General features: G+C 42.7%; 1 protein-coding gene across 4 annotated transcripts in view; it reads left to right on the top strand.

The window, feature by feature from the left end:
* epha5 (EPH receptor A5) overlaps nt 1-24,285 on the top strand; it is a 90,272-nt gene extending 65,987 nt beyond the window's left edge. For 3 of the 4 annotated variants that reach the window (XM_078288408.1, XM_078288421.1, XM_078288423.1), the window contains 10 exons: nt 4,803-4,870; nt 6,053-6,178; nt 7,801-7,986; nt 8,606-8,667; nt 12,887-12,954; nt 13,322-13,463; nt 15,149-15,298; nt 20,229-20,422; nt 22,742-22,906; nt 24,174-24,285. In XM_078288408.1, the coding sequence (XP_078144534.1) occupies nt 4,803-4,870; nt 6,053-6,178; nt 7,801-7,986; nt 8,606-8,667; nt 12,887-12,954; nt 13,322-13,463; nt 15,149-15,298; nt 20,229-20,422; nt 22,742-22,906; nt 24,174-24,285 (1,273 nt within the window). The remainder of the gene's footprint in view (nt 1-4,802; nt 4,871-6,052; nt 6,179-7,800; nt 7,987-8,605; nt 8,668-12,886; nt 12,955-13,321; nt 13,464-15,148; nt 15,299-20,228; nt 20,423-22,741; nt 22,907-24,173) is intronic. The other variant, XM_078288415.1, reaches the window with a different exon arrangement.
* Nucleotides 24,286-25,743: the final 1,458 nt, after the last annotated feature.

Below are 25,743 nucleotides of genomic sequence, written 5' to 3'. Positions count from 1 at the left end.
TTGGAGAATTGAGTTTTTTTCTCTTTCCATTCACTGCCATTGAATGGAGGAACAGTCTGAAAATCACACTTCTAGCACATAAACAAACTCGAACAAAGCAGATTCTGACAATAAATAAGAAACTAGTCATTATGCTGAATTATTTTTAAGCGAATTGGTTTCTTTATGTTTATTAAACCTTTCAGTTTGAACAAGTGCAACACCGAAATCCGGTCTGAGAAAACTTAAGCCGATGGAGTGAAGAAAATAGAACGATTATCAATACTTAAACAGGTGAAAAAAAGTGAGAGACTTGTTTTTTATATATTGGCAGAATCTGCTTTGTCAAAGTCCTTTCTCCCACCTTTTCCCAGGCTTGTGTTTGAGGTTGAGGTTTGGGGATGCGTGTAAGTCAGTGGATTCTCCTGAAGTTTGGTCAGCTAGTCTCGCTCTGTTGCACGGCAGCATTTAGCACTCTGTGCTCGATACGCTGTGTAACTGCTGTATTAGCATTTAGCATGCCTCCAGGCTCGTATGACCTCGTCTTGATCTTGGCTTGGAAACGCTACAATCAATCTTCCACATTCACACACACACACACACACACACACACAAATGCAAAATCAAGGCAGCACACATGCTCCTGTAAAAGCACATATATACACTCACCGGCCACTTCATTAGGTACACTTTAGTAATACTGGGTAGGTATCAGCTTTCAGCTCAGTGTCAACCGGCTACCAAAGTGACATCCGCCTCCAGGTTGGACGTGTTGCATTCTGAGATGCTTTTCTGCTCACCACAGTTGTAAAGAGGTTATCTGGGTTACTGTTGCCTTTCTATCAGCTCGAACCAGTCTGGCCGTTCTCCTCTGACCTCTGCCAGCAACAAGGCATTTTCGCCCAGAGAACTGCCACTCACTGGATTTTTTTTTTTCTTTCGGACCGTTCTCTGTAAACCCTAGAGATGGTTGTGCGTGAAAATCCCAGTAGATCAGCAGTTTCTGAATTACTCAAACCAGCCAACCATGCCACGTTCAAAGTCACTTTAATCACCTTTCTTCCCCATTCTGATGCTTGGTTTGAACTTCAGCAGATCGTCTTGACCATGTCTACATGCCTAAATGCATTGAGTTGCTGCCACGTGATTGGCTGATTAGATATTTGTGTTAACGAGCAGTTGAACAGGTGTACCTGAATGAAGTGGCTGGTGAGTGTACATACACTGGCCAAAATATTACACAGTTATTGTGAATACATTTCACCTAATATACCCCAAATACCTTTTATGTCCTTTTAATAGACTTAAAGAACTTACAAATTATAATAAACTTTATTTATATAGCACTTATCAAAACAAAGTTAGAAAATGCTTCACAGTGGAAAAAATACACGAGTTACAAAACAGGTTCATATCAATATCATATACAGTATAAGAAAAGAATGACAATAAAAACATGGGCTACGTTTACAATGAGACACCAAGAAAAAATACCAAATGTGAACAACAACAACTTGAACTTTGAAATTCCATTATAGCCACTAATTAACTCAGGTTGGGTGCTGTAATGCTTTTATCTAATTTCAACTTCTTTTAAAACACATTTCAAGTGATATGCAACAACTTAACTAAAATAAGCTATATGAGCCATGCTGCTTATATCGATGTCCTTCTGCTGAACTGTAACTAACAAAATAAAAGCTTCCTCTGATCACAACGCTCAGGTCAATGGATCGTTAAAAACATGGATGGACAATGAACGAATCTGAATCATAGACTGTAAAACAAGATGGACGTAGTGAGTGTGACGTCACCCACAGGTTTCTGAAGGGCCGTTTTGAAGCCAAAAGTTCGGGTCTTCGAGCGCCGCCATATTGACATTTTTTGGAGCCGGAGCAGCCAGAGCGAAGCCGAGGGTTTCCCACAGAGCCGCAGCGCCGCCTGCTATTGGTCCGTGATCACTGGACAAGCGACCTGTCAATCACTCGGAAAACAACCCCGTTTTATAACCGTTATATCCCGTTAATGACGCAGTTATTTTGAAAATCGTCATACGGACACATATTAGAAGAAGTGAAATTAGCTGCTGAGACCATAACCTCTTGTCGAAAAAATGTATTGACTTTATATTTTGAGTGAGAAGTTGAGCTGTGGTCTCATTGACTTGAATGGAGTTGGGCGGGATTTAGAGTCTTTTTGGAGCCGGACCCTCGCAGACGTTAGAGGAACTGCAGCTCTCAGCCACTTCCTTATTGGCTTCAAAATTCACCCGTGGTTTTGGCCGCTTGATCTGAATTTATAGTCCATCCATGTTTTTAACAATGCATTATTTGACCTTCATCCATTCATGTATCTAGCCCTACTTTTGTTGATTCACCCATCCATCAATCCATCCATCCATCCATCTTTTCATCCATCCATACTTTTGTCGATCCGTCATTCATTCAACTGTCCGTCCCTCAGGCCATTGGTTCATCATTTTGGTCATTCAGTTCATCCTTATTGAGTTATTTATTCATACAGATGTGTAGCTGTTTGACAGAATGATCAGACGGAGCAGACAGCGGCTGCACTGGTTCCGTTTCGGGATTTAAAAGGCAAACCGAAAACGATGCGGCGGGTGATTCCGGTTCAGTTAAACCGGGACGGGGAGCGAGGATCACCGTGGTTTGGTGTGGGGGAGGAGAGATGGGAAGGAATGCCAAATTTTCCAGTGATGGATTTGGGACACAAGCACCGCAACCCCCTCCAACCACTGACCCCTCCCCCCCCTCCTCCTCCTCCTCCCGCATGACCCTCCAACCTACACACACATGCATACACATCCAAACACAATGAGAACACACATGTCTAGACACACACACACACACACGCATACACACACACACACACACACACACACACACACACATACGCACAGACGCGTGTATGCATGGGTTAACAAACACACAGATGCACACGCAGGAAGTTGGAGGGCTCAGTGGGCACTGAACACGCTCAAACCCCTTGACTCATCGGATCCAGCAAACCAAACACTGACTGTCCCCCCAGGCAGACACACACACACACACACACACACACACACACACTCCCCTCCCCCAGACTATCCAGCTGCCCATACCAACCCCCCCTGGCCAAGCCTGGCTCTCCTACAGAGACCCGTGATGGGAAAGACTTGGACAGAACCCGTGTGTGTTTGTGTGTGTGTGTATGTGTGTGTGTGTGTGTGTTGATGTGTTCTCAAACTTGGGCATTAGGTCTTCAAGGAAAGGAAGATGAGGAAAATCCTATAATGTAAAAAACATTTTGTTGACCCTTAGGGTTAGAATTGTAACGCTAAGGAAAAGATTAAAATTAGGACTGTTTTGGCTAGAGTTGAGGTACATTTGGGATAGAAAGTCAGAAATTAAATCAACAGAATGTTCTCACAACTACAGCAATTTGTGCATCTGTGTGTGTGTGTGTGTGTGTGTGTGTGATTGCGTGTGTGTGTTTGCTTGTGTTTGCCTATAGGATCATGTTTAAAATCAATCTGTTCATATTTAATCTGTGTTATCTCTGATGCTGCTTGTCTAAATATTGACAGACAGAAGCTCTTAGATCTCTCTCTCTCTCTCTCACTCTCTCTCACTCACACACACACACACACACACACACACACACACAGAAACCCACACACACGTAACACAAGCTAGAGATTTTGGCCTACAGATCAGAGGGCACGCACATGTTTGCGTTTCCACACCCACACAAAAGAGAAAAAGACAGGAAGAAAGAGACAAAAGAAGCAAAAGCCAATCGCTCCAGGGTTTCATGAGTTTTAATTGTGGGTTTTTCCTACAAAGTGATTATCGTGACCAAAAACGCTTGATCTGTCTTTGACCTTTACTGGGAACATGCAAGGCCAATTTGTGCTCTTTTCTGTGTTTGTTTGTGGTGAAAGTCGGAGGTTTGATGAAAAAAATTTGAGTGCGAGTTGTTTTGTTGACAAGAGCTTTGTGGTGAAATAACATTTTAGGAAAATTGCAGTCCTTTGCTTTTTTTTTTTTTTCAAAGGTGGAAGGTTTTTTGCAGTAAAAGCATGGTAGTTGCAAGCGGTGGCAATATTTGTAGGGAACTGTTGATTTTGCAAAAAATCGTGAAATTGTAAACTCGGAACTTCCTCGAGGAAATGAAAAGCTTATCTTGCACTCAAATCCAAGTGTGAATGTGCCTTGTGTGTTGGTCGTTTGCTTCCTACAATCACTGTGATCTGTCTGTAAATCTCTCTTTTTCCTCCTGTCTGTACCTGTCTCTGTTCGCTGCTCGTTTAGATACAGAGGGCAGACATAATAGAAACCCCTTAATAGGAATTAGAAATTTCTGTGACAAAACTAAACTGCATGAGAAAAGTAGGATGTAAAATCATTGCTAAAAGGCCATGCCTCATTAAGAGATTTAATTGGACCGGAGCTGAAACTGTACAGAAGCATTTATCTCCCAGACAGAATGGTCTGCAATATGTGTCCTCAATTAAAACACATCACTAGTTTTGATTAATATGTTCTATGTTTTTTTTATCATCTTGTCTGCATGCACATGTGCTTTTGTACAGATGTGTGACGGGTGTTACTGTTTGAGCATTGCGTTGACCTATATAACGCGTCACTGATGCAAATGAGCTGAAGATGTTCTACAATATGTGTCAGAAATGACAGCAGCACTGTTTTTAAAAAAAAAAACACTAGTCTGTGCTTTTTTGTGTGCGTGCTTACAGATGTTTGATGGGTGCTCGTGTGTAAACATCGCCAAGTTAGTCACTGATGCAAGTGTTTCCCTCTCAGGCGGTGCGGCTACAGCAAGGCAAAGCAGGATCCTGAAGAGGAGAAGATGCACTTCCACAATGGTCACAGTAAGTTAAGAGTGCCCGAACTGATTTTGTGTGTGTGTGTGTGTGTGTGTGTATGCGTGCACATGAGGTCGTCTAGAGTTTACAAGAAGACTTACAGTAGAGGGTTCAAATAGCGGTCGTGCTCTGTGGGTTCGTTCACCCCTATAGGCGTGTGTGTGTGTGTTTTTGTGTGCGTGTGTGTGCTACATGCGTGGGTGTGTGTATTTTCCTTGTGCAGATGACAATCTTTTTTTATTCCAGAAGCAGTTTTTTGAATGACATAGCTTCAAACCAGGTCCCTGGCAGCCATGTTGGTGGAGGACACGCCGAGCTGTGATGATTTATAGGCCGTGACAGCTTAATTTATTTGGCCACATTCTTGGCATTGTTTCCTCGTGCCCATCTGTTGGCAGCAGAGCCAACCCCGGCTGCTCCCAACTCACAACGAGTCAGGGAAATCTCAGAGCTGTCAGCGCGTGCTGCACACATTTATTGTGAATGACCATAATCCACCATCTTGTCATATTGATTCATGCCGTGTGACGAAATATTGACTGTTAACTTAGTTATTATAGTTATAATACAGTATTAATAAAGCTGTATTCTCCATACTGTTTCATAAGATTTATAAAACAGAGGCATGGATTACCATATTTGATAAGACAGCTGTTTTTCTGTATTTGATTTCATGAATGATACTAGCCTATCAGAAATCACATGATCAGTGTTTGTGCATGACAGTGAAATTATAGCCTATGGGAGTATGTCACCACTGGTGTAATAATAATAATGATAATAGGACCACATTAGAAATTTCTGCTTTTAATTCTTTCACATTATCCTCCGTGCACAGATGTGGAGGTATATGGAGATTTTAAAATGTAGACGTCTCTTTGCCCAAATTAAATGATGGCAGCAATGATGGTGATAATAACAAATATAATGACGATTGTGTCGATGATAACAATGATGAGATAATTGCAATAATGCTGTTGATGACAGTGATTTTAATGGTGACAACACTGATGAATGAAGAGCGAGGAACAAACACTGCCATGTTTAGCGGTTACTTTTCCACTGGGTCCATCCATGCTACAAATGTACTGCAAGGCTCTTTGGATAAGAGACCACTAAATGTCTATTGTTAAAATGTTAAATGGCATATGAATGCTAATGATGGTATATATGTGTGTGTGTCTGCAGTAAAGTTCCCGGGGGTGCGTACCTACATCGACCCCCTCACCTATGAGGACCCCAACCAGGCAGTGCATGAATTCGCCCAGGAGATCGACGTCTCCTTCATCTCCATAGAAAGGATCATCGGAGCCGGTGAGTCGACTGATTCAGTACTGAGCGTCAGTACTGGGCAGTTTGTGGCCTGCATTGGATATTGCAAAATGTGAACATTATCACACAATCTGATCCACTGGTGTAAATTTGTTCAGCCAACTACGCCCTTGGTAAAATACTCGAAAGTGCTGCTGAAACTAAGAGGTCTGCCATAATATATAGTAATGTTGTTGAATATATTTAAGAAATGGTCTCAGAACTGTTTTCTTAATACTTCTACCATCTCACATCATATTTTCTTCAAGCTGCACAAGGGTGCGTTCAGAAAACACCTTTTGAAAGAGTTTAAGCGTGCTTCTGTATATTGTTCTCTATGGAGCTGCGTGCTCACGGGATCGGCATGCTCTCTTCTCCCAAAGCAACGCACCTCACATTTTTATGAATGTGCCATAGTTGAATATGCTGATACTTTTGCACAGTGCGAGTGTTAGGGGCACGTCACCCATAGTGGACCAATCAACATCGACGATAAACATGAGTGACTGTAAAGCTCATCCTCGTGGTTCGCCACAAGGATTATTACAACCTGAATGTGTAAGCCGGTGGGGGCTAGTGGTGAATATTTATGATTTCAGTGATTAGCTATCATATCCAAGCAGTATAAACACTGTACGGAGTCTGTAAACTAGGCTAACGTTAGCTAAATTAGCCTAGCTTGTTCACACACCGCAAACAGACCTTTTGCAACGCACCTTGCTTTTTTAAACGCATGCAACGGTATAAATATAAATATCACCCTCATAATAGTACATCGTTGTAGAGATACACATGTTTACACACAAGTCCATTAAGCCAAACATTTTACCAGGAAATGACACTTCACACAGCTATAAATGGTCCATGTGTTCTGCTGACAAATGTGTTGATTTGCTACATTTGTAAGCCTTGTGAACTCACTTGCTGTGCAGCAGTGAAATACAGTAAATAGGCCCTGCAACACCTGTTGTGATTTGAGTTTCCCCCTTCATAAATCCATAAATACATATCTAATGTCTAATGTGAGTATTGGATCTGGAGTTGAATGAGGCTTGGCTGGTATTGTTACAGAAATCAAAAGTTATATTGTTATATGATATTATGGCAATCCCAAACAGCATCAATACAAATGGATTATTAACCGTGGTTTAATTATTTAAATGAAAAAATAGTCCAATAGTGTATTGGATTGCGTGCGTGTGTGTGTGTGTGTGTGTGTGTGTGTGTGTGTGTGTGTGTGTGTGTGTTTGGCTGGGCTATTCTTTGTGGTCCATATGTTGCCACAATAGAAAAACCTGAGAAGTGATGGCACTTAAGAGATGTTTATTTATTTACTGGGTTATTTTTGGGGCTGTGTTCCCTCTCTGGAGCTTTACTTTTAGACCCAAAAGTGGATTGGATCTGTTAGGTTGAAATGGATATGTTTTGAGTTTCAGATCAATCAATCAATCAATAAAATAGATAAATACTGTAATTGGTGAACTCCCAGGCTTAAACTGGGTTAGGCCTCACAGAAAGCAATTAACCCTCAGTTTGGCTTAGCTTTGGACAAAAATAAATTGAGGTTCAGGTCAGGTTGGACTCAGATGTCGAGGCCACAGTCAAGCTTTGTCCCTCTGCCTCAGGTGAGTTCGGGGAGGTGTGCAGCGGACCGCTGAGGCTGCCGGGGAAAAGGGAGATCCAGGTCGCCATCAAGACCTTGAAGGCGGGCTACACAGAGCAGCAGAGACGCGACTTCCTGTGGGAGGCGTCGATCATGGGCCAGTTTGACCACCCAAACATCATCCACCTGGAGGGCGTGGTCACCAAGAGTGAGTCGGCAGCATGTCATTTCCTTGTCAGGCATTGTGTTTTGTTTTTGGTGTAAGATTTTGTGAACTAAAGATACTACCTGTAGGATTTACTTTATATGTACAACCATTAAAGGAAATATTAGATCTATAGTTCTTTAGTTTGTCCCTGTAAACTAGTTTTTATCAGCAGATCTATTTTTCTCCTGTCCCGGTTAATTTCAAAGCTCACTCAGTAGAAATCACAGAATATCTGACTGAAACTCCCCCATTGTCTCAAGTGAAAGAGCAATGAACCGGGGCTACTAATATTGATGGCAACTGTCTAGTTTTGTTGCTATAGCATCGGAATTTGTCTTCCCTACTGATTTGTCAGCAATATTCTAATGAGACTATTTTCCATTTGCCAACTTTAAGCACCAGAGTATTTTAGTCCAAGCTAAATTTTGTAATATATGCTTGCTCAAATCAAGTCGCTAGGGAAAAGCGATAGCTTGAGTCTGCCCCTTTCCCCTCCCCATGCACCACTTAATCACTATTTAATCAGTTCAATATCATTAGATTTGATTATTCATGTGTGTTGTTGTTTTTGTTTATGAAGTGTGAGTTATTAAGTGAGTTCTAATATTTTGTTTCTCAGGCAAGCCAGTGATGATCATTACTGAATACATGGAGAATGGATCACTGGACACGTTCCTCAAGGTAGGAGAGGAGGAAGAGGAGGACGATTATGAGGAGGAGAAGAGGATGATTATAGGAAATAGACAGTGGAGGAAGAGGAGGACTATGGGGAGGAGGAGAAAGAGAAAGAGGATGGGGTAGGAGGAGGAGGAGGGTAGGGAAAAAGACAACCAGAAGTTCACTAGCTCAAGAATCTACATATACAAACTGGAATGAAAGTAAGAAGAATATATGATGGTTATAAGTGAATGTTTTTGCAACACCTTGTGTTTTTACCATGAGGAGGTGGAGTCAGCTCTCCATCATGGATCAAGGTTGTGCTGAAACACCCACTGGACTCCACTTAATGTAACTTGGGGAGGAGAAAAGGGGAGGTGATGAGGATCTAAATTTGTGAGGAGAATGGGGAGGTTGTGGGATGCAAGGTGGAGAAATGCTGTTTGTTTATATGCCAAATGGGGAGCGCAATGATCTGAGTTGGAAATTAAACACATTCAATCTTCCTGCAGGGGGAAATAGATTTTTGAGAGCTGTGTGTAATGGAGGTACACCACTGTGGAGAAAAGGGGATCAGTAGAAAATGAGAATGTGTCCTCCCAAACTGTCATCACATCCAATTCACTAGCTCAGAATTCTACACATTCAAACAGAAATAAAAGTGATGTGATGATTGTAACTGAGAGAAAATGCTTGTGCAAAAGCTATAACATCCCGAAGAGGTTATGCATGTGTGAAGATGTCGGCCCTAGCTCATGCTAGGGATTCCAGGTGTGCAATAATTTTGACTCTAGGTCATGTGATTAGGTTATGCTGGCATCTGTCAAGGAGACACAGTAGTTTGTCAGCATGGTGCAGATGTTTAAATCTTCCTACAGCGCATGAAGATGTTGGCCCTGAGTGTGAGACTGAAGGTTTGCCAGAAATTTCCAAAGGCAGCAGAGCGCTCGTGTCTGGATTTATGTCCATACTACCTGGAGATTTTGGCCCTCGGTCTTGGACCAAGGTTGCGCTGGACAACTCTCAAAGGGTCGGGAAGAGAGTTTTGAGGATAGAGCAGTAATATATATTTAGCAAGGGAATGCTAAGAGATGATAAACCTACCTTGATTGTGAACTGAGGTTGCACAAATGGCCTCGAGGCAGAGATTTGCAAGAGTGTCTAAAGGTGAATGTTGAACTATAACGGTGCATGAGGGTACCATGAAGAAAAGTGGTGAGGCAAAGGAGGTTCGAAGGTGGAGCACTAGTGGGTACTGGGGTATATAAACATAGATTAGAGTGATCAGTTTTAGCTGCGCTTGTAGCATGTGGGCATGCACCATATTTGCATGAATGCTGGTCTCATAAGCATCGGTGGATCTACTTAAGTCAGTGACAAGTCATCGGTTAACTGAGCTTGGCATGTTGGTATGGTATGGAGTGGCTTGTGATGGACAGAGCATGATTGTAAAAGGTAGTGAAATGATGTAGAGGTGAATGTAAAATATAAATTGGTGGCCTGAATCAAACTGAACATGATGAATTTGCAGAATTTGATGATAGTGAATAATGTATGCATCTCAGATGTGGGGAAGATGCAAAGGAGGGAAATGAAAAAAGGCAGTGGTAAACTTAGGCAAGTGGAGAAACCCCAAATAAGCCAATAGAAGCATGGCTTCAAGGGTGATGCTCACATATGCCGATCGTGAGTTTTATCGGAGTGAATGACACAGTAGGTGTCTGACTGAATATGAATTGATATCTGTCTTCCCCTGTAAAGACCAGAGGAAGCAGCCGCCTCAGCGATGGACAGGATCAGGCGGAGGATAGTAAATTGGTTGGGTGTAGCTCAGAAGGTAGAACATGGTGCAAAGACTGGCAGGACTTTGGGTTTGTTTCTCCCTGGAACCACCCCTGTCTGAAATGTAAGCACTCATGGTACTGTACTGTCTTTGGATAAAAAAGTGGCCACCAAATATGTTATATGTTATGTTAAAGAGGGATGCAAGAGGAGGACAAGAGAGCTGGGTTGAGAGGACAGCAAGAGGTATCCAGTAAGGTGGATTATAAGGGAAGAGGCAGTCTGGCAAACCTCTGAAGACATCTGTTACAATGGCAAGACGCAGTTGGCGGACAAGCCTAAATGCTGCATGAAAAAAGGAGAACCCCTGTAGCAGATGGCTAATGGAGGGAAATCTAGTCAAATGATTCAGTACAGCAGTGAGGGAGGATGGAGCAGATGACGACAGTATATTACAGAAAAGCAGTTCTGGAAATTCAGGAAAGCTGAGAATGTGAACGGTGGCGTTTGGAGCTATGGGTGTGCTAGGAAGACAGGAGGAGTGAAGAAGGCAGAAGGGAAAGATCAAATCCTCACCTGACAGGATTTTCTCACCCAGACCAGCGGGAATAGGAGGAGGCTGTGAGACAAAAGACAGGGGGAAGGAGGAGATGCGGGATGGGCTGTCAGTGGAAACTGCTGACGTGGCCGTGCTGCACGATCCGGAATGGAAGAGGGTGGAAGAGGACCCTGAGGGACCAGCAGCAGGAGGAGCAGCATGGGAAACCCGGGGAAATAAGTCCATGGATGGCTGGCGAACTGAGGCCACTATGTAACACAGCCAAGAGAAAAAAACTGGGGGAAAAGTCAGCTGGACTGGCCGCTGCATTAGTTGTCGCAGCTATGGACGATGGACTAGAAGGAAGGCTCATAACGAACACCTTGGGCTTAACCTCTCATTTCACTTATAAGTAGGAGGTTCAGCCTAAGGTGCTATGGATGGGGAAAAGGTACCTGTGGCAGTGATGGAAACTGAGGTTGAAAGCATGAGCTGAGAAGGAGAAGGAGGCTCACTAGAGATTTTAGCAGTATGCCTATGGAGACTTGAAGAGAAGATCATGGGGAGGTTGGATGGTTTACAGTTGGGTTGGATGGAGCTGAGGCAGAAACCTGAAGAGCAGTGAGCGCTACTATGAGGACAAAATGAAGAGGAGCCACAGTGGAAGGGTCTGCAGGTAGGAGGGAGAGAGCAGAGGTGCTGTGACAGCTGTGAGACTCAAAAATCACACACCCCAAATAGCCAGACCTTAATATAGTCTGCTGTGTTCATCAATACTGTGTCAGGCTAATGTCTGCACACATGAGTTGACAACACGTTTTCCTTTGGATCTAAGCAGTCAGCCTGAGTATTTATCTTTGCATTGGTATCTTGGTAGCTATACGTACCAAAAAAGGTAATTTGTACAAGTGTGGTGATTTTGATCTTTGGTTATTATGGGCCCAGCGCTGTGAATTCAGAGAGAATTCAGATCTATCAGCTCTTTTGAGGTGCCACCTCCTGACTAGAGTGCTAAGGTAGAGAGTAGATATACCCTAACAGATATATCCTCCTATCAAGGCCAATAGAACTCTTTGCTCCCTTAGCATTTTGCTCAGTTATTGCAAACCACCCAATTATTAATATTTAGGGTTTGCGGATTTGGAACCCCTTCAAGAGTAACAGCCATGAGAAAGGGAAGTCTGGGCTGGAAGTGAGAAATGAGAGAGTGGCTTCCACCTGGGGAGAGAGAGAGAGGGCTGGGCTGGTGTTTCTAGGATGGACCTACCTATTGCATTGAAGATGGTGGGACTGAAGGCAACAGGGATGCAAAGTGGCAGATCTGTCCAGGCTTAGAGGAGTCCATAATCCTGGTTTGGAACTCCCAAATTCATGGCAAAAATGTCCAGCTGTGGATCTACTGAAGAGCACAAATGGAAGGAAGTTGAACAATTAAAAGAGACAAGTGCAGTGGAGGATGCAAGGGAGGAATGACCTGAGCTGGAAAGGTGCATAGTTGATATACCAAGCAGGGAGAGCAAGGATTGGACGGTTGGAAACTGTATGTGTCCAGTTTGTTTCTGTGATGGGGATGGGTAGTTTTTCAAGAGTTGTGTGCAGTGGAGGAGCACCGCTGTGGGGAGACTGGATCAATAGGATATGGGACTCTTTCCTCCTGAACTATCATCATGGACCTTAGAAGAAGAAAATGTTGCTGATCATAGATTTTGCATTTTCTGCCCTGGTACCAAAGATGCTGAAATATCAAGGCAACAAAGCGTTGTGGATTTGATCTGACTTCAGACCTTTGTCAAACGTCACATTCTCTCTCCCCCATCGTTCCTGTCACTCTCCATATAATCTCCATCAATAAACTAGGAAAGCCAAAACAAATGGATGACAACAAGTTTCTTTTTTCTGTTTTTTTTCCTTTCCTCTCTGTAGAAAAATGATGGTCAGTTTACTGTAATCCAGCTGGTTGGTATGCTGCGTGGCATCGCATCTGGCATGAGGTACACACACATGCATATGCACACATGGAACCCAAAGTAAGACATGAGGTAGAAGCAATAAAATACCATAAAACAAAATAAAATGCCACAACTAAAATATCATATCTTCATGCAGACACATACGTACACAGAGTGAGAAACTAATGAATCACTTTTTCATGAAACTGTAGCTGGAACCAAAGCCGTGAAACCAAAGAAAGCTTGAATGCTTGATAAAATGTTAACGAACATGTCAAATCATTTCATACCTGTTCTTAAGTTGTTTGGCATCTGAAGGCAGGGCACAACTGTTTAACAACTAACTGGTTTCACCTGGATTTTGGTACAGCGGGTTGTGTAACTGGCTCCTGTGTGTTGGTGAACGCAGGTACCTGTCTGACATGGGATACGTCCACCGTGATCTAGCAGCTCGTAACATCCTGGTCAATAGCAACCTGGTGTGTAAAGTCTCTGATTTTGGCCTGTCCCGAGTCCTGGAGGACGACCCTGAGGCTGCATACACCACACGGGTAAGACTGTGTGTGTGTGTGTGTGTGTGTGTGTGAGAGAGAGAGAGAGAGAGAGAGAGAGAGAGTGTGTGAGAGAGAAGGAGAGAGATGGGAAGGGCATAGTGTATGTGTGTTGTGTCTATGTGTAGAGGATAGTGTGTTTAACAGGGGAGATGATGGACATAATGCCCAACATCTATATTTAATCTGTGCCGTCTGTGTGTGTGTGTGTGTGTGTGTGTGTGTGTGTGTGTGTGTGTGTGTGTGTGTGTGTGTGTGCACGCGCGCACGTGCTTGTGTCTGTGGTGAATGTGGTATATCCAACTTTGGGTTAAGTAGAAAACTCTTACACAACACAGAATTTCACACAAGCCACATACACATATACATATACACACCATGCACAAATAGACACATACGCGCACGCACACACACACACACACACACACACAGCAGGCTTTAAATTGAGCTGTGAGTCCCAGGCTGAGTGGAGTCCTGTCAGCCAGAGACAGGCTTCTTCCTACAGGAGGAGGGCCAATTAGTACTCAGCTCAGTCTCCACAACAGTCAATTAGCACTGAGTCCTGCTGCCTTAGCACCAAATATCCTGTCACTCACCTCTCTCTCTCTCTCTCTCTCTCTCTCTCTTTCTCCCCCCCTCTCTCTCTTACTCTCTCTTTCTGCGAGAATAACATAATTCACACCCTCCAAAATAATCAGACCCCGAGACATCCTGCTGTGTTCATCAATACTATATCAAGTTAATTTCTGTACACGATGTCAGCCGACAACACATTTTCCTCTGGAGCTCAGCAGTCGGCCTGTGAACTTTTTTTTTTCTATCTTTTGCCAAGTTTGCCGCGAAGCAGAGATGTTGGATGAAGATGAGGAGACAAATTAAAAGAGGGATTTTAATACCTGAGACAGTTGAGATGTGGATTGTGTGAAAGGGAGTGCAACTCGCTATCAGGAAGGTGCTTTCGAGACTGTATTGATCTGTGTATGCAGCCGCTACATATAAAATGAGCAGTGCAGTGGCGTAAATTGCAGGTTAGATCGCACATAGCAGAAGTGCTTCAATTAGGGTCTATTCTTGGTTTCTTGAGGCCCACTCAGACATTACGTAAGGGAACGAAAAGTAACTGAGCATTTATAAACGGATGCAGCTGCACCTATACACCACAAAGATCATCTATACATGCGTGGTGATGTGGATGTTTGTTTACAGCGATAGGACCTGTGACACACCCAACTATCTTAACAAACATATGAGGCTCTTCATATATCAAAGCAGTTGAATAGATAGAAAGTATGCATGACAGAGAATAATTATATTTATATAGCACCCCTCTAAAGAAGAGTGCTTCACAGTATATAAAATGAAAAGATAGTAAACCAATAGTACCACAAAACAAATAGTAAATAGTATCACAATGCAATAAATAAGGCATGAAGTACACAATTAAAACACAATTAAATAAACATAAAATGATAAAGGGGGGGAAAAAAAGTCTTAAAATCAAATCTAATCAAGCATCTTTGTGCTTACCGAAGAGTAAAAGTAACAGAAGAGTAAAGGTAATAGATGTTACAGAGGTCCCATATCCCAAGTCTAGTTTCTTTGAAGTCCACTGAGGTACTTGTGATGCAGAAGGCTGTAACTCTGTCCCCTACCTTGTTTGATGAATGTGTTTTCTGTGGTCGCAGGGCGGGAAGATTCCTATTCGCTGGACGGCTCCAGAGGCGATAGCGTACAGGAAGTTCACCTCGGCCAGCGACGTGTGGAGCTACGGCATCGTCATGTGGGAAGTGATGTCATATGGAGAGAGGCCCTACTGGGAAATGTCAAATCAGGACGTAAGTTTGACGTGACATTGTGATGGGAATCAAAGTGTGTATCCTTGTGTGTACGCGTGTTTTATGTCAAGCTTAATTTGTTTTGTTTTGATATATTCATCCCCCAAGATGGAAATGATTTTTTTACCCTCTGGTTTGGGTGCAAGGTCAGCCGGGTGGAGCAGCACCCCTGAAGAAATTAGGGGTTAAATATTTTGCCGGAGGATACTTCAGCAGGTCGGGACACATGGGGATCGAAGCAGAGCTCACCGGTTGGAGGATAACCTCACTAACCATTACACCATCCTGCCACCCTCTGTTGACCCAAAGGGTTTTTTCTTCTTCATGTAGATTAACTACCTTCAAATTTGACAAGACTTGAACTCGGACTGCATTATCATTACTGAATCAACACATTACATCTTGTTAGCTTGTGTAGAAAGATAAAAGATGCGGTACTAGCCCAACTTGTCTGTAGCCACTTGAGTCTAAACAGAAACTTCCTACAACAGGTCTGGCACAAAGAATTATGGGTAATGTAGTCTCACCAATCTCAATGAACAGGTACACAGTTCACCTTTCTTATTATACCAATTAAATTAACATGCAAATGAAAAAAGTCACAACACTCCTTGTATTAATGCACAGTAAATGTTTGTTTCACTTTTTTTAAATGGACACAAAGTTGAATTTCTGAAGATGTAGCTATTTGTAACTTTGATAAGCCCTTTATCATCATTACTATTATTATGAAAATCTGTGACATCATGGAAGAATTTTATTTGTGACGTTGCTCTTCACAAATAAAAAAAAAACTGCAATATAACATATACTGTATAAAATATTGTAGACTTATATAGATTATCAACCTAAAATCAGAGATTCCTTTGTCAGTCGAGCCTTCACAAATGCCTGCAAAATCATTTTGGGATTGCAGGTGAAATATTTTGAGGATTTGAGTCTTGGTAGAGGGGGGAAGTTGGCATTAAGCCAAGTGTATTGTTCCTGGAGAACTGACTCCTGTAGATAAAGACATAATAGAAAGATATGTAGGTGAATATACAGCATCTCGCTTGCCAGAGGCAGAAAGGGGGTTGAAATGGGATGTGTGTGTGTGTGTGTGTGTGTTCAGGGTGTGGGGATCTATTAAATCATTGCCGGGATCTATTAATAGAATACTATAAGTGTGGATAATGAATGGTTTTAATGGGAATACAGAGAGAGGTTGTGGGGTGGGAAGAAAGGAGAGTGTAAGCAAAAGAGCTGAAACAGGTGAATGCACATGGAGCTGCAGGGCTAAGCAGAAAAACATGACAGGGAAACACATTCGCCCCTCACTTATAGATTCCCCATCAATGCCATGCATTTTTTAGATCGTCTGAACAAAATGCAAAGATTTATTTTGCTTTGTTTTGTTGTTGGCGTGTCACAACGTTACCCGTGTTTATTTTTAAATATTCTGTCTGTCCACAAAATGCAAAATGGAAAGACTTGTAATGCTAAAAGAGGGTTAGCGGGAGTGATAGCAGCACTAGCAAGTAAGCTGTGCTCAGCATGTACCGATGACCTGCATGTATCAGTTCAATTCAAGGTGCTTTATTGACATGAAATACCAAAGTACTTATTGCCAAATTCAAATGATGGTAATCAAACTGTCAATGAGAAATATATATACAATTCACATGTCATTAAATTAGTAAATATAACAATAAACAGTCAAGCAATTTATCTAAATATATACATTTGACATTTTCAAACAGATTTGGTCACATTTTTTCTTTTTTTACGTTACGTTAATTGTCTGAGACGATGACAGGCTGAGACATATTTGGCTGCAGTAGTGGCACACTCCACTGAATGGCCATTTCATTCCCACTCCATTATTCAGCCTGAGATTGCCACCTAGTTAGTCGTTTTCTGTGTGGGGGGGGGTTGATTTTCCCCGAACCAACAAACCAATCACTAGTGACTGACGCATCTGAACCAATCACTAGTGACTGACGTATCCGGCCGCTCTGACGTCACTTCAGTCACACTGATGCTGGGAGTATTTACTAACTTCACCAAGAATGTCGGTCGTTTTTGACGAAAATATCGTCTTTGCAAAGACAATATGTTGGTTAAGGGGGTGATTTCAAAAATATTATTCTCCCGAAACGCCAGTGAAAAACCGTTTGAACCGTACTAACGGTTTAAAATTTAGTCCCGCCCACAAAGGCGCTGATTGTCTCGATTGTTTCTCAGAGCGAGAACAAGCCGTTGATTAGAGCAACACCAGAGTCTGAAGCACTCGATAAAATCTGAAGAATCTGAAGGAGTCTGGAACCAGGCTAGCACACGCCTGATTTTTTTCTCCTAGGATGAATTGGAGTTTTTTGTGTGTTGGAAGGTTTTCAAAATATGTGCGCATGGTTTTGAATTTGGGGAGGTAAAGAAGATCTCGATGCATGTATCTGTATGTCGGAGAGGAGATGAAGAAGAGAGAGAGAAAAAGAGAGAGAGAAAGAGAGACAGGTGGGAGAGAGACAGAGGGGGTAAGAAAAGAGAAGGAGAGGGTGGCACCTATAGGGCAGCACACAGGTCACTTCCATGGAAATACAGCAACTGTGTCACATGGTGAAGTGAGAGAATGTAGCGTTTGATTCGGTGAGACACCACACACATGCACCCCCCCACACACACACACACACACACACACTCTCCCCCTCTCTCTCTCGCGCACACGCACAGCCCTCCAGTGACCTCTTCATCCCTCGCCTCAGACCCCTCCCTCCTTCCTCTGGTTATTAGGCTGTCTGTCTTACAGAAGTCTAGAGAGGGGGAGGAGAGGAGAGGAGGATGAGAGGACAGGGGAAGGAGAGGAGAAGACGTTTGATGTTTAATTGAAAGCGTTATGCAGGATTTTCTCTGATCTGCGGAGAAAAAAAAAAGAGTGCAGTCTCTCCCCCACTCTCTCTCTCTCTCTCTCTCTCTCTCTCTCCCTCTCTCTCTCTCAGCTCTCTCTCCCTCTCTCTCTCTCAGCTCTCTCTCCCTCTGTTTCTCAGCTCTTTCTCTTTCTTAGTTCCTTCTCTCATCCTTTCACCCTGCAATATCTCTATTTCTCCATTTTCTTTCTCGCCTCTCTCGCTCACTCTCGCTCTTCCCCTCTCTCTCTCTCTCTCTCTCTCTCTCGCTCTCTGATCTTTCCTCCCTGCCAGTCAACTCTGTGTAGTTCTTCTCCCACTCAACACGCAGCAATGATTTGATGCTGTGCTGCTCTCTTATAATTTGGTGTGTGTGTGTGTGTGCGTGCGCGGCATGCGTGCGCGCTTTCATGCATGCGTGTGTGTGTGTGTGTGTTGGAGTCCTATCACGTCTGTCTTTTGTGTGAATTTGACACGAGTAAAGGCTGTCATGAACTCAACAAATCAATTCCCTGCAGTGTCTTGCACTGGCAGAACTAGGCTGAAAACTCAAGCCTGCTTTCCACTGCAGGGCCTGACGGAGCTAGCCAGGGTTTATTTAATATTCGTCTTACTCAATTCCCCCCCCCCCCCCCAAAAAAAAAAAACCCATCTCTGTTATTCTGTCTTGCATCTTGTTACCTGCGGAAATGATTAACTGGGTTATGCAGCATATCGAATAAACAAATAGCGCCTTTATGACGTGATGCTTAGTTGATCCCCGCAGGGAAATTCTCTTTGCACTTGAGTTGCAGGGTTTGGCTACAGGATAGCGCCCCCTGGTGCTGGTGTAGGGATTCAGCATCTTGCTCAACGGCACTTCAGCAGGACCGTGTTGTTGCCAGTTTGAGTGTGTCGTGGTCCTGCTGTAGAAGAGTGTAGTTTATAGACTGTAAAAGCAGATGGATGTAGTGAGTGTGATGTCACCCACTGGCTTCTGAAGGGCCGTTTTTAAAGCCTGGAGGTTGTGTTTACGATCGCCGCCATGTTGACATTTTTTGGAGCCGGAGCAGCCAAAGAGAGGCAGAGGGTGGAGTCTGGGTCGTCTGCAGAGCCGCAGCTCCGCCTGATATTGGCCAGTAAACAGCGACCTGTCAATCACAAGGAAAACAACCCTGTTTTATGTCCATTATATCCCATTAATGACACAATTATTTTGAAAATCACATTAGAAGAAGTGAAATTAGCTAGTGAGGCCAAAACCTCTTGTGGAAAAACTGTATTGACTTTATATTTTGAGCAGAAGTTGGGTTGTGGTCCATTGACTTCATGGAGTTGGGCAGTTTGGAGTCTTTTTGGAGCCTCTAGTGGACGTTAGAGGAACTGCTGCTGCCCACACTTCCTTACTGGCTTCAAAATTCACCCGTTGTTTTGACCGCTTGCCTGGTCCTGCTGTGGAAGAGTATAGTTGCCTGCTCAGGTGTCAAACAGGTTGTGCCCTCTCCATGAACTGGAGATGCTTCATTGTTTTCTTCTTCTGACTTTGTTGATGCTGTATAGGCTATTTGTCTGTGTTCTTGTACTCTCTCTCTCTCTCTCTCTCTCTCTCTCTCTCTCTCTCTCTCTCTCTCTCTCTCTGTTTCTTGCTGTCTCTTTGCAGCATTTCACCACCTCATGCCTTTATTTTACGAACATCTCTCTCTCTCTCTCTCTCTCTCTCTCTCTGTTTCTTGCTCTCTCTTTGCAGCATTTCACCACCTCATGTCTTTATTTTACGAACATCTCTCTCTCTCTCTCTCTCTCTGGGTTATAAAGGCAGTAGAGGAGAATTATCAGTTGTCCAATCCTGTGGTCTCTCTCTCCCCCTCTTTCTCTCTCACTCTCTTTTCCTCCCTGTCCCTCCCTCTGTCTCTACTTGAACATATAGTTTCTAAAGGCGGTAGAGGAGAGTCATCAGTTCCCAGGTCCTATGGACTGCCCCGAGGCGCTGTACCACCTTATCGCTCTCGTTACTAACCTCTCTCCACCTCCCTCCTTCCCTCTCTCTGTCTCCACATGTCTGTCTATAGGTAATAAAGGCGGTGGAGGAGAGCTATCGGTTGCCAGGTCCTATGGACTGCCCCGAGGCACTGTACCACCTCATGATGGACTGCTGGCAGAGAGAGCGCAGCAGCCGGCCCAAGTTTGATGAGATTGTCTGTCTGCTGGACAAACTCATCCGCAACCCCAGCTCACTAAAGAAACTGGTCAACTCCTCGCACAGGTGGGAATTCATACTGAAAACAACAGACAGTCAGTTTTGAATTCAAATTTAAATCAAATTGAAATATAAACAGTAACAGGTCAGATATGCATGACAACCTTCTCATGCCAAGGTTTTTTCATATTTTGAATTTTGAAGAAAATCCACTTCCAGAATTGAAAAATATTGCTTTTTTGCATGCCAGTGCCAATACTGAATTTTTTGGTTTGAAGCTGCCGACAGCCAATATTTTTGTACTGATAATCAATATCTTTATCTTTATTTGATGGTTTGACAATTTTACTGCCAAAAAATTGGAAGGATTCAATGTTTGCCCCGGAAGTTTTTTCTTGCCAAGGTGGAAAAACCTCTGAAACAACATTTAGACCTAAAACTCGTCATAGTCATCATAACAGATTCATGCATACATACTGCAACACCTTATGTTAAATCAATTCAGATTAAGGTCTTCCCATAGACAACCGGTGTAGTATTGATCATTGATTGACTACAATAAACATGTAATCAAACAAACTACATCATGTTCGTCATATTAGAGGTGGAATTGATTTGAACAGATTTTTAATAAAAGGCCAACATCAGCCCCATAAATTGGCCAAACGATGTATCAGTCGTATTTTATTTCAAAATGAGATCTCCACTTTTTTCAAATATTGTTTACAGTGACGCCTACTTGTACAAAATGACAGACTGTAAATAATAAAATATTGTACTTTAAAGGATCGTATATAACTTAAGTTCTCTGTGGACAAAATTATAACACTTTAACAGATGAGATCCTGTATATGTTAGCAACATTGAATGATGAAGCTCAGGTATTTATTTATTGATATTTTCAGGATGTTTACAGTGTTTTAATTGATCTCTTCAATCCTATGTGAATTAAACCCAATGCTGCAAGCTAAGCAAAGTAGATTCATCATTGTTCAGAGAAAATTTAAATAGTGTCTCCGTGGAAGTCTTGTGCAGCAGTGGCTCGATTTTTTTGCAAAATTGTGCATTTGTGTGAATTGTAGTAAGTGGGATATCCTGTAATTATCTTAACATTTGCACATTCAATCAGTATTTTCCCAATGTGTATTTGCATTGCATTACAGCCCTGCTCCACTACAGCCATCGGCTCCAAACTGCTCACGTTGCGTTTGCGTTGTGTCCGAGGTTCAATTTTTGATGGCTGACACGTGTTCTCCCTCATTGAAATGAAGAGAAGTAAAGTTGATATTGATTGTTTTCTGGTGTATCCATTCACAGCATCCCGCGCCCTGTGGTTAGTGTGTAATGGTGTGAAATGGCTACAAGTGTTCTAAAGCCACATTCTGTCAGCCACCCTCATTACCTCGTTCTCTTTGCAGAAGTAATGAAATAATAGCATGAAATCTTCATTTTTTCTCTCGTCTCTTTCTCTTTTTCTCTCGTCCGCTCTCATACACACACACACACACACATAGTACATGCATACACAGTGACACACAACTTAATAAATCAATTCCATATCTAACAGCCCATGTAATAACATATGACAGTTAGTCAGATGAAAGAGACTCCAACAAGGCCAGTCCATGTTCCACATGACACTCCTGTTTTAGCGGTAGCGTGGAGAATACCGTTGGCTAGCATGAACATTTCTGATTGATAGCATGAAGAAGGCTATTTGCTGGTGTGACGAGTGAGCTGAATAATAAAGGGCGACTGGACAGCATGTGCGAGTTTTTACGTGATAGCGCATAATTAGCATTATTAGGCCTCGTTGGTAGCTGTCAGAGCTGTTGAGCTTCAGCTGGGCCACTAAACTTCAGTCTGTAGTTGATCGAACGGGCCGTTCCACCCGTAACATGAAGGACGACGATGTGAGACTGGGCTGCTGCTGATAAGGGACTTTAATCTACTTAGAGGACATCCTGACAACCATGGAGAACTTCTGAAAAAATATATTCTGTTCTGCTGTTATTTCATTACTGTCTTTCTCTCTCTTTCTCGCTCTGTGTATCTCTGTCTCTCTGCCTTTGTCTTTCTGTCTCTTTGCCTTTCTCTCCGTCTCTCATTGCCTCTCTGTCTGTCTTAACTTTTCCATTTCTCTCCTTCAATCTCTCTCATTTTGCCTCTCTCTTTGACTTGTTTTCCCTCTCTCTTTCTCTCTGTCTCTTTTTGTCTGTCATCATCTCTCTCTGTTCCTCTGATTAATTATTATTTCTCTCTCTTTCTTACTGTATTTTCATTTTGTCTTTCTGTCTCTCTCTGTCTCACTATCTTTGTCTCTCTCCCTCTGACTCTCGCTCTCCCTTTCTGCCCCTTCTCTTTCTCTCTCTTTCTGTCTCCCAGGGTTTCCAACCTGTTAGTGGAGCATGCCAGTGTAGAAACTGAAAGTACCACTCTGACCCAGAACGTAGGGGAGTGGCTGGACTCCATCAAGATGGGTCGTTACACTGAGCTCTTCATGGAGGGGGGTTACTCCTCGCTGGAGACGGTGGCTCAGATGACCTCAGAGTAAGGCCCCGTGCACAAGTACATACACAAGTACAAGTACACATACAGTATATAAACACTCATACACAAGTGCAAGTACACATACATGTGCCCACCGATGCACACACACTGTGTAAGGCCATTTTTTTGTACCATACAAAGTTTGCAGAATTTTGTTTTGAAAAGGGATGTGATGGAGGAAAAAGGAAAAAGTTTGAAATGTTGCTTCACAATATTAAAAACATGATGATTGAAAAATGATGCATCTTGCACGTAAGTCGGAGCAAAAATGAGGAAGCAGCTGCTTTTTTTTCAATGTTGCAACGTTGTGAACCACTTCTGAGGAAAAGCCCTTCACAGGTTTGAGAGGCATACAGAAAGAGGCAGCTAGCTAATTAATGAGTAGAGTCTCTTTATCTAAACAATTAGCTAGAGAGGTGCAATAGTAACTGAGCATACACAACTCAGGTAGCATCATAGAAGCTACCATTATAATCCTATGAAGCAGCTTTGTATTCTTTTTCAATCAAGTAACTCTTTGTACATGATTCATTAACCACATAGTCCAGTGTGGTGCTTGTGAATTTCAGTTGTTTTCTGGGTGTGATGAGCAATTGTCAGTAAATTTGTATCACATTGCTGTATTGGTCTATTGTTGTAGGCTACCTCAGGTAGAGCAAACTACACACAAAACGAAGCTCGTGACTTCTTTTTTCCAATATGCAACAATATTTTTTTTTTCAAATTTGTATATGTGAAGAGACTCCCACACACTGTCTATACTTGAAATTGAAAACATTTTATTGGAGAATTCTGTTTTGTTTCTGAGACTTTTCATCAGGCAAATCTCAGGACTGAAACGTAGTTCTTCACTAAAATGTTTTAAATTGCAAGTATAGACAGTGTGCAGGAGTCTCTTCACATGGCCTGTAGGCTTCCAAGTCGTCTCCTACACACCTGTTTCCTGATATAGATGCGCAGAGAACCTACTTTCTTGAAATTTGTATGATATGAATATGGTCATCAATAGTGTAAAGAGATGAACAGCGAGAAATACAATGAGCCTCCTTTTAAATAGTTGCATATGTACTGTATGAAATTTAAAAAATGAGTAAAAATGCCAAAACAATGAGCCAAAACACATTCAATAAATAAACCATGGATGCCAAATGAACATTTGTTGTCCAATGTTCGGTACTGTCAGAATTTCTTGCATCAGATATCCCTTCCACGCACATTTGTTAGCAGATTGCTTGACAAATGAGAGCCTGTTGTTTGTGTTTTACAGGGATTTGCGGAGAGTAGGAGTGAACCTGGCTGGACATCAGAAAAAAATCATCACTAGCATCCAGGAGATGAGAGTCCATATGATCAACATCAACCCGACTGTAAACATCTGACACATATGCACAGGAATACACGCACACAAACACATGCGCACACAGACACACACACACACAAAATATGGACCTAATTGATGAGAAGACGGTCACTCAGATTAGCTGTTGGACCTAGATCGGCTTAGCACTTTCTACGGACAAGGAAACCCAGTATTTACTGACCGAAACGGATCTAAACTGGAGGATCCACATCTTTTTGTGGTTCTGGTGTGGAGTTCGGTTGCGGTGTCTTTGGGGAGATTTGACATTGCAGAGCTAAAACCAAACTGAATTGAACTGGAGTGGTGCCGCATGAAGGGCAGAGGACGGCGAGCTAAACTGAACTCAACTGTTAATTTGAAGACTCTAATTCTAATATCTCTGTGCACTGTTTGGGTTCTCTCAGACCAAACATAAAACACAGAATCCAGATCTGATCTCAACTAGCACTGTCTGGCTGTATCACACCATATGGGAGTTTCACACAATGGGCCCAAACTGAACCGTCTGAGCCTGTCTCAGGTGAACTGAGCCCAGCAGATCTGGACAGTACTGACTCTGTTACTCATCCTCCAACAAATGTTCTGGATTTACAATTCTGTTCGGAGTCGTGGAATCGAGCACCATTCTCAGGCAGGGTAAACATGTGATAATGGACCGAGAGAAAGTTTTGTTCTGTCCTGCGTCACGCTGATGTGCTTTGGCCTTTTGTGTCCAGCCTCAGGCAGGTCTTCATGCCATAAGACTGCAGTTCTAAACTAACTCCACAACTCTCGGATGGTCCGGAGTCTTATTGAACATCACACATTACATTACTGTAGGATGCAATGCAAGACAAGATAATACAATGCAACCTTCATTGTTTAAAAAGGCTGAAAACTTGGGCATGAAAATATAACAAAGGCGGGGATAACAAAGGAGGAGAATGCAAACTTCAATGGGTGTGGCTTTGTCCATTAGGGTTTGGGTCTTTTCGGAAAGAGAGAAAAGATGCTACACTATAGACACTCGGATACTGTCTATCTCTGGTCTCCTGGCTGAATGTATAGCACTAAACAGAACAGAATGCTCTGTCACAGCACAAACTGTTATGGTTTGATATATAAATGCAGCCAAACGGGGACAGAATGTGGCGCAGTGCCGCTCTGCTCCTCAAAACAAGCTTCTAAATGAAGCTGCAGCTTGAAAAACAGATTCAGATGGCTTCCAGTAGAGTTTTTGCTCTCAGAATCTATACGAGTCTCGACTCAGATCTTGACGGAATGTTCCCTGAGAACCTGCTAGGCTCTTGATTCATAAACTACACAGATTCCAATGGAACCTTCACTCACATTCTGATGGAACCTTCACTCACATTCTGATGGAACCTTCATGCAGGATCTTATGGACCTTTCATTAAACTCACTCAGATTCTAGTGGGACCTTCACTCATATTCTAATGGAACCTTCTCTCAGATTGTAATGGAACATTCAATCCGG

This window comes from Centroberyx gerrardi, chromosome 2 (assembly GCF_048128805.1).
Source record: "Centroberyx gerrardi isolate f3 chromosome 2, fCenGer3.hap1.cur.20231027, whole genome shotgun sequence".
NCBI classification, from domain to species: domain Eukaryota; kingdom Metazoa; phylum Chordata; class Actinopteri; order Beryciformes; family Berycidae; genus Centroberyx; species Centroberyx gerrardi.
The sequence above is the reverse complement of the archived record's forward strand: the minus strand, read 5'-3'. Positions and strand labels throughout refer to the sequence as shown.